Consider the following 11,131-nt stretch of genomic DNA (forward strand, 5'->3'; position numbering starts at 1 on the left):
AAATAAAATAAAATAAAATAAAATAAAATAAAATAAAATAAAATAAAATAAAATAAAATAAAATAAAATGTTACACACAGGCAGACGCACAGAAATTACCAGTTGAGCAGGTGGTAACAAACACAAGAGTGAAGAACAGAACTCTTCAGCTACAAATTGGTGGGCCTTTAAAGGGACTGCGCAGACCCACCTTGCAGAGCACCAGCCTAAATTTTGACATTCATATGGATCAGAGTGGATATAGGAATAAGCAGGTGCTGCACATGAAAGCTGCGTGCCTCAGCTAGAGTTCACAAGGCTAGAAGATACAGCCAGCAAACAGAGAGACGGGGACATATGAGTGTGTTAGAGAGCAATGGGTGTATTTGCTGTCCTACATTAATTAAATCTTGTGTATGTGTAATCCAGGAGCAAGGTTGAAGGTGAACTAGGCAATGAGAAGGCAGAGACCTCGGACCTGCACAGGTCCACATATAATTAACATGTAACCTGAGGCCCACATATAATTATCAGATGGACTGGAAGGCCATGCCATTTTTTGACGGATCTCTGAATGTGAGTGTGAACTGTGAATTTCAGTAGTGATCAGCTAGAAAGGGGGTACAGAACTTTGCTGTACTTAAATTACATATGATTTCTGGTAGTGTTATATGCATGGTGCCTGTGCCAGCACACATGGATATCCGATGGATGTACACTTCAGCAGCCAAGAAAGAACAATCTCTAGCTGTCAGAGACCACTGCATTCAGCAGCTCACATAAGATCCTAAAGTTTCTTATTAAAATATCCCTTCTACACGTTTCAGGGACATAATAAAATAACTGAGTTTGAAAGGAAAATGATGGATTTTATTTTATACAAAATACTATCAAAATATCAAACAAAATGTTGAAGAAAAAATGTACTAAGTTGATGTTCTTACAGATACTACTTTTAACATTTAAAATACATTAAAATTATATCCTATAGGAATTACTCAGAAGAGAAATACAATTTACTGAACGGTATTGCAAGTAGTCTATCATAAGATGGAGTAGGGCCAGGGGAGGTTCAGGTTGGCTATTAGAAAAACATTCCTAGATAGAGTGGTGAGGCATTGGCACGGGCCTTGGAGGTGTTCAGAAAAGGTGAAGATGTGTCACGGAGGGACATGGCTTAGTGGGCATGGTGGGGATGGATTGACGGTCAAATCAGATGGTCCTAGAATCTTTTCCTGCCTTAATGATTCTGTGATTCAGTGACACCATTCATGCTGTTTTCTGCAAAATGAAGAAGTCAGTTTCGAGTTTCACCTGTTTGTCTTCTGAACGCATTTCGCCATACCAACTGCGTTACAACTTGTCTGTGATCATGTTATTTACCAGTTGAGTAGGGGGGAAATACCTCATTACAGTGGTATTAACACCCAACTTTGGATTACATCTTACTTTGTGTTTAGTTCAAAGTGATGACTAGTTCAAACTCATTAACTTGCTTTTCTTTTTATCTCCATTTTGTAATAGCAGCTGTTATCATTGCAGATTCGGCATTCTAGCTGATACCTCTGGTGTGCAATGTTCTGGTAAAGTGTTCTTAATAAGGAATAACTGCCTGTCTTTGGCAGTTAACTTGGTTTAAAAAAAAAAAAAAAAAAAAAAGCAAGCTTCAAAAATAAATAAACCCTGATCAAATAAGGTTTTGCTCTGGAGTCTTATTGAGTGTATCTGATTTTTTAAATTACGAGACCATGTAATTAGAGGAATTGGGATACCAAGCCAGTATGAGAATAGGTCAGCAACATGAATCAAACTTAATAAAGAACAACAAATTCAGCATATAATTTAGCCCATAGCATAAGGCATGTGCCCATGTATGCCCAGGGTACTCATGAACACATGCAACTGCTCCCTGAATGCTGCTGGAAAGGACATAATGACAGCAAAATACTGCCAGCAGCACAGCCATAACGCATATCTTACTCTCAATCACCTGCTCTTCACACTTTTCATCCTGTAAACACTTCTCCCATTTAAGCTTTAGAACTCAAGATTAGTAATTAGTTGCATTATTTTTCAGTTTCTTTTAACTCTAAGGAACCCTTCTTTCTGGAGGCAGATGCTCCCCATGCCCACTCCTAACAAAAAAACCCACCAGGTTGCAGGTGGTAATGAATGGGTAACGACCTCAAGTTGTGCCAGGGGAGGTTCAGCTTGGCTATTAGAAACAAATTATTCACAGAAGTAGTGCGACAGGCTGCCCAGGGAGGTGGTGGAGTGACCATCCATGGAGATACTTAAGAACTATGTAGATGTGGCACTGAGGGACATAGTTTAATGGGCATGATGGGGATAGGAAGACAGTTGGACTGGTGATCATAGAGGTCTTTTCCAGTCTTAGTGATTTTATGATTCTATGAACAACCTTTTTACACAGAGCTAACACGTCTTCTTTGCAATTCAGTTGTCCCTGGCATTAAGATGTCTCCTGCCATACCTGTGCAGAACCAGATGTCTCTATTTATCATTAAGTTCTTTACAGAGAGAGTGGTGAGGTGCTGGAACAGGCTGCCCAGAAAGGTTGTGGATGCCCCGTCCCTGGAGGTGTAACCAAGGCCAGGTTGGATGGGGCTCTGGGCAGCCTGGTCTGGTATTAAATGGGGACGTTGGTGGCCCTGCATGTGGCGGGGGGGCTTAGAGATTCATGATCTTTGTGGTCCCTTCCAACCCAGGCCATTCTGTGGTTCTGTGATCCATTCTGTCCGATTATTTTTATGGTGCTGAGACACTCCATCCCTTTTGCCTGCCCAAAATACAGGAATGAAGTTCAGTTTTCTCAGTGCCACTCATTGTCTGCTCAGAATCAGTCTGTGCAATGTCTGAATTATTGCTTCTGCACACTACAATGAAATTAAGTTCTCTATTTGCCACGAATAAAAATCATTTCAAACATAGATATACCTACTGTAGCCTAACATTGTCAGTGGGCACCGAATAATTCTGCATGAGAAAAGTACAGCAACGCATGACTGTGCCACACTAATGTTTAAGTCTTTGGGACTGCAAATGAAAGAGGAAAGGGGAAACGAAAAAGGAAAAGAAAAAGAAAAAAAAAAAAAGAAGGAAAATAAATAAATAAATAAATAAATAAATAAATAAATAAATAAAAAGGAAAAAAAGGGAAAAAAAAAGAAGCGTTCCTCAGAACCCCGGCAGCTCAGGGCGGGAGCCCGGCACGGCACGCCCCGCCCCTCCGCCCGGCTTCCGGCGGCGCCGCCATGAAGATCACGCGGCAGAAGCACGCCAAGAAGAACATGGGCTTCTACAGGCACAACTTCCAGTTCCGCGAGCCCTTCCAGGTGCTGGTGGACGGCACGTTCTGCCACGCCGCGCTCCGCAACAAGATCCAGATCCGCGAGCAGCTGCCCGGGTATCTGGGCGGCGCCACGCAGCTCTGCACCACCCGGTACTGCGCGTCCGGGGGCCGCACTGCGCGTGCTTAGGTCGTCTGGCGCCTGCTCGGCACCTCCTCGTGGCTGGAGGGGAGGTGGGGTTGGAGCCGGGCGGGGGTCCATGGCTGTGGGGCGGGGTGTTCAGGCACCGGGCTGCGGTGAGCTTCCGTTAGGAAGCGAGCTTCGTTCATAACTAGCTGCTTTTCTGGAGGTGGCATGTGTGTATTGTGCTGTTCCATCAAGTGATGGAGGCCTGAAGCTGCCCGCCATGGAGGCGAGTATTGAAAGTATCAGGAAGATTTATACAGTTGGATAAAAATTAAACACGATTCCACTGCAGAACTGACCCATGCTTCTAAGCAGAAGAAGCTGTCAAGTCATGCCCTTAGCTTTAGAAGGTTTGGGAGTTACTGTATTCCAGTCATGTTTAAATGTCACTTTTTTTTTCCCTTCTGTAATCGATATCAGTGGATCTTTTTTACCTGTTCGGACTTAGAGAGGCTGAACAGGTTCATTTTTTCTGCTGTCAGCACACTGAGTTGGTGAGGAATCACCTTTGTGGCATGGCCAGAGCTTTCCCAAGGAAATAGCCTTGCTCTCTGGTCAGGAGAAAAAGAACAAAATAAAAAGAACAGGTTCAAATCTCCATAAAGACTCTCCCTAAAGGCTAAACTTTATTATCTAGAAAGAAAAATAGTTTTGTTTAACATCTTACAGTTACTTCTCAGATCACAGTAAAGTAAGTAAAAGATGCAGAGTACTTTGTTACACACAATTGTGATGAATTGCTGCAGTACCATACCCTTGAAGCTGTGTTTCAAGAATCATAGAATCACAGAATCACTCAGGTTGGAGAAGACCTTAAAGGTCACTGAGTGCAACCATGAGCTAACCACACCACCCTAACACTAACAACCCTCTGCTGAATCATGTTCCTGAGCACCTCGTGCAAATGGTTTTTAAACATCCTGGGATGTCAGTGCAACCACTTCCCTAGGGAGCCTATTCCAGTGCTTAACAACCCTTTCTGTAAAGTTTTTCCTGTCATCCAACTTAAACCTCCCCTGATGCAGCTTGAGGCCATTTATAGAATCCTAAAATTGCTCAGATTGGAAAAGGCCATGAAGATCAGGCTGTACATTCCTACTGCATGTAGTAGGAATACCCACATGTAGTAGTGTTTCATCACCTGCTCTCTCCTGAGTTTCACCCAGTTATGATCTGAGATAGCTTCACTGTGCACTGCTACACCATCCTGTGCCTGCCCGTGTCAGCTGTGCTAGGAGAAGGACTTCAGCTTTGTGTTTTGTTGTCTAGTTGGGAGGTTGTAGAGACTTAAAATCCCAGATTTTTAATCATTTGGAGAATCTCCTTTTGCTTGAGTCATTTGGCTTCTAACATAAGCCTAAAGCAAGGTGATGGATACTAATGCAGAGTTTAACTTCCATGTAGTGTTTAATCAATTTATGCTATTTCAAGTAATTTTATTTGTTAAGTAGCAGTTCATGTGCATAAAAGTAAAGACTTATCAGTGCCATTGATAAGAAACGTTTTAAAATCCATTTAATGTAACTTACTGTTGTTAGTGGTTAATCTTGTTTGGAACCAAGGAAGTGTCGCTGAAGCATTCAGGTTGGTTACTCCACTCAGATTACTGGGTGCCATTTATAGCTCACAGAGCCTGAACCAGTGGCATTATTCATTCCCCATTAACTCACACGTGATCATTCATACCATCAACCGTTTGCTATTGTAAAAAAACGTGGTTATTTCGTTGTTCAGAAACCACTGTTTTGGGTTTTAGATGCATTCTGAAAGAATTGGAATCACTGGGCAAAGCACTGTATGGGGCAAAATTAATTGCCCAAAGTTTTCAAGTTCGAAGCTGTTCTCACCACAAGGATCCTGTGAGCGGCTCGGCCTGTTTACTTTCCATGGTTGAGGAAGGCAACCCTCATCACTTCTTTGTGGCTACTCAGGTAAAAATGCTCATGGGAGATGCAACTGCATTTCAATTGGTGTGATCCTTTGATATGTAAGGGCATTGAAATTTTGGTTATGAGATTGTATAGTTTGTGGAAATTAGTCTTGTAAAGCTTCCCTCACTCTAAAATGTAATTGCTAATTATAAAATAGGAATCTTATGTATTGTTTGAACAACCTGTTTGTTTTACCAAAGAGGCACGTTGCTTAGTATAGCAGAAAATGGAGAAAATATACCAACTACCTAGTAACATGTAAGAAAAAAAGTAATGAATGTCAGCTTGCAAATTGCTTCCGTGTGCATCTCCTGTCCCATACTGCTGTGCATGGTAGTCTGATAAGTGAATTTAGAATTAAAGCACCATAGATGTGCAGTTCTAAATGATTTATTATTGTTTTTTTTAATATCTAAGGAATATAGAACTTGTGTACAAATAAGATAAGCAAGGTTCTTTTTTCCTTGGGTCTACTCTTGGGACTGTAGGTGTAACATATGCAATATATTCAGTGGCCTACAGTAGAATTATTCTACTTATTATGATACAAAGAGTTTTAAATATCTTGTTATGGAGTGAAATAAAATGTCACTTCTCAAAAAAATCCATGTAGGCTTACACAAGCATGGAAAAAAGGAAACAACATATTTTCCAACAAAGTACAGCTAATCAGAGGGAGAAAAATTTTAATGTAAATTGTTCTGAAAGAGCCTGCCAGGTATATCTAGTAGATTAAGTTTCTTATCTTTTTCATAATGTAATTTATCTTTATAGTTTTGTATTAAAAGTAGGTGCTTTTGAATTGCAAATGCTGTTTAATCTCAAAATATTGACTGAAGTATTTAATTTTACAGGACCAGGATTTAGCAAACAAAGTGAAAAAGAAGGCTGGCATTCCTCTCCTCTTTATTATTCAGAACACTATGGTGCTAGACAAACCTTCTCCTAAGTCTTTGGCATTTGTTCAAACCTTGCAGACCAGTCAGCTTGTTCCAGAGCACCAGAAACAAAGCATTGTACAACTTAAAGAAAAAGAAGGACTAGCAAAGCAAGAAGGTGAAAAGAGAAGAAAACGTAAAAAGGCAGGTGGCCCCAATCCTCTCAGCTGTCTGAAGAAGAAGAAGACACAGGAGAGCCAGAAACCTGCCGAAAAGAAGAAAAGAAGAAGAAAGCGAATTAGGGTTAAAACAGAAACTGTGCTGTCAGTGCAGAAGAATGAGAAAGAATAAACCCATCTTTGTGAACAATGCAGGACACTGGTTGATCTCTGCACAGAGCGGGATTAATTTGCAATAACTGAAATTAACTTGTTTATATTAAAACTTATTTTTATGAGGTGGTACTGCTTATTATTGCATTTTCAACATTCACAGGTTATTGTCTTCATTTATTCTGTTGTTTAGAAATCGGGTATGCAACAAAATATTTAGGAGCCCTCAAGTTCCATTATTCTCTACAGCATCTTGATTCCTGCCGGAGTGCTCACGTGATCATTAGCAATTTTTAGACATGTTTCTTGGGCTTTGTGTGGGTTTTTGGTATGCTGTTCACTTGTGTTGTTTGCAGGGCTGCTTTTTTACAAAAGTTAACTTGCAGAATGACTGGGTGACCTCAGCTAATCACTGCCAGCCTGAATTATAAGCTTTATAAACTCCATAGGAACTGATATGTCTGTTCACAATGTTTACTATGGAGATCTTGTAGGGCATGTGATTTCATTGTTATACCTGACCTATTACAGTCTCATCATTAGTTCTATTTTATTCTCCCATTTTAAATCAGAAGAGTACAAATTAAAAATGCTGAAGTGATCCTCCAGCTTGCACTTAATGCCATCACAGCTTAGCACTGCTGTGGAGGAGTCCTGAGAGATAGCCCACTGATTGATGATGAGGAGACTCCTGTACTGCTGCACAGATTCTTAAATATGTAAAGTACTTACATAACTCTATGTAGCTGTAACATATGATTCTTCCTGTTGCCTTTTCAAATTGCAGGGGCAGTTGTTTCATGGAGGTTAAGAAATCAGCCTGGGCAAGGGAGTTGCAGGTTTCCCTAAAGCCTATGCACGAGGGGTACACCAGTGTGCTCTGCTTACAGCACAGTGTTAAGGATGCACCAGATCTTTTATTGTTCAAAATGAGAGGCTGCGTGCACCTCAATACTGGCTACAAACTGAAACAGCAAGGAAGGTTACTGTACTCAAGATGAAAGTTGCAATTAAAAATTAGAAATAGTCACATTCACTGTGTTATTGTTCCTCCAGTGATCACTAATAGTGAGTGCCGAGGAGAAATCTACTAAGTCACAGGAACTCCTTTGTGCAGCTTGTTTTCTTCATGTATCACCTTTTGCAAGTTGTCCCGTTCCTTCCTTCACTTGTTTGGGCACAATGTAGTTTGTTTCACATTCCTCCTTTAGTGTTGCTTGTATTTCTTTCCCCTCCCAAACCTAGTTCCAGAAAGCATCGCTGAAAGTAGAATTTGGAGCTGACATCAGAGATGGTTCAACTTCCAAATCCCACTCTGAGTAAAAATAATTAAAAATAATAGCTTTACTGTAAATATTGTTTTAAAAAATAGGCAGAAAATGCACCACAATTTCTTACAATAGTGCCTTTCAGTTCAGTTGGACCACAAAACTTAAATACAAGACTATAGGCAGACAAAAAAAAATTAACATAATTACTGCAGAAATAATACTTTAACAGTCCTCTAATGACTCCTACTTAAAGAAGTTAAAAAAAACATTTGCCTGTGTTTCCTTAGTGTTTTGTTAACACAGACTGAGTCATGATACTGCCGTTGGGAATGAGAAGGGAATGAGGTCTTAGGAGAAAAGCTATAAAATTTGTCTGCAGCTCTCCACCGGGAAGGTAAATAACACACCTCTCAGTTCTGGAGGATGGCTCCTGCCCAGGCAGCAAGCAGAGGCAATCACAACATTTTGAAATTTGATTAAAAAAAAAAAATGTTTCCAAGTAAAACAGGTCCACCAGGCCCAAACTGAAAGGCTTGTTTATATTCTTAATGCAGTAATGCTCAAGCTAGCCTGTAGCACCCAGCCCTGCTGGTCCTCATGGTCTGAGCTGGTGCATGAGCTGCCCCAGGGGATGGCAGTGGCCCTAGCAGTGGTCTGATGGAGCTCACTGGTCCAACTGCACACGGTGCTGGAGTCCTTCTAATGATGTTAGAGGGTGCAGATCACTGGGAGCATCCCCAGGCGCAGTGTAGACCACCACTGTGGAGGTATCTGTTGGGCTGCTTCCATCTGTTACAAGAGCTCGAGCTGCACGTTCTGCCCCAAGCCATGGTGGCCAGGCCCACTCCCTTGTTTATCAGAGTAATAAATGGTGGTCTGACCATATCTCCAGAATGAGTGTCCCCAGAGTGACTTTTCTAATAAAGGATCATTTTGCTGCAGTATGTCAGAGAGAATAGCTTTGTTTTCAAAGCCGCAGAAAGCCAGAGGTAAATGAAAAGGAGCTTGAGAGAAAACTTCTTTGGGCTTATTGATTTGCTCTTTTCTCAGACAGGGTTACTATATAACCTCCACCCTATGTAATACCTCACTAAATCTTTTTTTTAAGAGGGAGATAACCGGTGTTGCTGAGTACAGTGTAGGCTGCATGTGCACAGTAATAGAAGAAAATGCTTCAGCCACAGTCTGCAGAGCATTAATACTGTATTTAGGACAAAGCCTCATCTAGCAGCAGCAGAAGATATTTACCTGGACTGTCTGCCAATTCAATTGGCTGGATTTATACGCTGGTGTGATCTGGTATTGTACAATAAATCACTCCCTAAGCGTGTTAACAACACTAAACAGATGAGTTAATTAGAAGCTTCTGGAACCTGGGACATTTATGAATCATTAAAGTAAATATGAATATAGTATGACTCGAAAAATAAATGCGTGCTGATGCTGAAAGGAAAATGGGATGTCCAGAGCAGTCCTGCTCGTTTGTTTTCAGCTGCAGTGATAAGGCATGAATGACTTCTCCATCAGCCTCTGCGTGTTCCTGTAGTTTGCTGAACACGTTCTGTCAGACACAAGATGAAGAATGTCAGAGCAGCACCATTATTTATACTCCCTGCATCTTTCATACAGAAGTTTCCCAACAAGCTGCAGCATATTTCATACCTCCGCGTGGGCGTAATATCTCACACAGGGAGCAGGCAGAGATACGGGGAATGAACAAACAAGAGCCCCTGCAGGTGTTATCATTTACAATTTCAGAGAGAAAGATTGCAGTGCGTGGAGAGAAGATGACAGAAAGCGAGGTTTTTGCACCCAGAACGCCAGGAGTGGCAGAGAGACGATGCCTGATGGTGAGGGGTGCACTAACTGGGGTGGAGGGGTGATGCATTTTTGGTAATTATTATGTCTGTACGCTCTGAGTCCCAAATCTGTCTCGGAGAACTCAGCTGCCGGCCCAGGGAGTCTGTCATTTGCAGAAGTTGCTTCAGCTTGTTAAGGAGGAGACAGGCTGTGCTCTCCAGGGGCTGCACTGCCGGATTTCTTCCTGAGCTGAGAGGGGGAGTGTGCAGCTGTGCTCTGAGTGTGGCAAAGGGAAACAACCAGGCAGCTAACAAGAGCCAGGCTAACAACCCAGAGCCAGGAGACGGGAGAAGAGACAGCAGATTAGTCACTGGGGTTTAAAAGAAACCGAGGAAGAGAGGAAAATTTACATGAAGGTTTCTGGGTACGAAGTTGTGGAAAGGATTGGTCACTAGTGAAAGATGAATTACAAATGGCTGAGCTGTCGTTGTGAGTAGGGAACAGAGTAATAAACCAGAAACAAATTCTGAATTCTTTTGAATTCCCTTAGGAAAATGGCACGGCCATTTCTGACTCGGCTTCTGCCCCTTCAGAACAGGGAGCTGGGCTGACTAGCAGTTCCACAGGTCCTGCATCAATGCAGTTCCCACAGAACATACATCTTCCCATGCCAAACATGCCTGGCCTTTATGGTTTTTCAGTTACTCTCTGCAGCACTGGCAGGTTTGCAGCCAAATCCTTCTGCAGAGGCAGCCTGAGGCTTCCTGTGGCTCACTGCCCAGCAGGCAGATCCTGTGGCCAGAAGGAGCCTTAGCTGTGCCACCACTTCTCCCAGAGGTACTGGCACTGGGAGACTGGGATTCACTGAGGCTCTTCTGGCTCTGGAAATCATGACCAAAAATGTGGTATGCGTTTTTAAGTCTTATCTTCCAGGAACTCCATGGGAGATTTTGAAGTTTTTTGTTGCAGTCTTGTCTTCTGACTGATCCACAATGATCTTTTTGCCATGTTCATACCATGGAGACCTACGATGCTACTGGTTTGACTCTTTGGGGTGGTTTCTCGTTCTGGCTTTCATGGAGAAATAATGTGGAAGTATTTTACTTTGTGAATTGGCACCCATTTTGACTGGAACATTTTGCAGAAAAAAAAAGACAAAACAGTTTTCTAGTTGTCTAGTTTTCCTGGTTCCCTCTTTCCCTCTCTAATTTCTCTGCCAGCTCCTATGAATATAAGGAGTCCAAGTCAGTCCAAGTCAGTCCAAAAATCTGTTGAGCCCAGCATCACATCTCCAAGAGCAACCAAAAGCTGTTCCTCAGGGATGGGATGAAAATAGATAAAACAATTTTGAGGTACTTCCCCAGATTACTTTCTGACTTCCTGACAATTTATTAGCAAGTTCCTGACCCCAAAGAAATATTTTGTTTTAACAGCACACAATAG

At 41.9% G+C, this 11,131-nt stretch overlaps 1 protein-coding gene across 1 annotated transcript; it reads left to right on the forward strand.

Annotated features, from left to right (window-relative positions):
* Positions 1-3,241: 3,241 nt before the first annotated feature.
* Positions 3,242-6,742, forward strand: UTP23 (UTP23 small subunit processome component). The gene is made up of 3 exons (XM_042869304.1): positions 3,242-3,442; positions 5,233-5,407; positions 6,262-6,742. Exons 1-3 carry the CDS (start codon positions 3,255-3,257, stop codon positions 6,634-6,636), a joined length of 738 nt encoding a protein of 245 aa, XP_042725238.1. The 5' UTR covers positions 3,242-3,254; the 3' UTR covers positions 6,637-6,742.
* Positions 6,743-11,131: the final 4,389 nt, after the last annotated feature.

The sequence above is a fragment of the Lagopus leucura genome, unplaced genomic scaffold (assembly GCF_019238085.1).
Source record: "Lagopus leucura isolate 7727_CA_CO unplaced genomic scaffold, USGS_WTPT01 Super-Scaffold_100002, whole genome shotgun sequence".
NCBI lineage: Eukaryota > Metazoa > Chordata > Aves > Galliformes > Phasianidae > Lagopus > Lagopus leucura.

Bases quoted from the DNA above. Each gene is read 5' to 3' on its own strand.
- UTP23 (XM_042869304.1), top strand. From the start codon at position 3,255: ATGAAGATCACGCGGCAGAAGCACGCCAAGAAGAACATGGGCTTCTAC. The intron at 3,443-5,232 runs GTACTGCGCGTC...TTTGGGTTTTAG, and splicing joins ACGCAGCTCTGCACCACCCG to ATGCATTCTGAAAGAATTGG. The intron at 5,408-6,261 runs GTAAAAATGCTC...TTAATTTTACAG, and splicing joins ACTTCTTTGTGGCTACTCAG to GACCAGGATTTAGCAAACAA.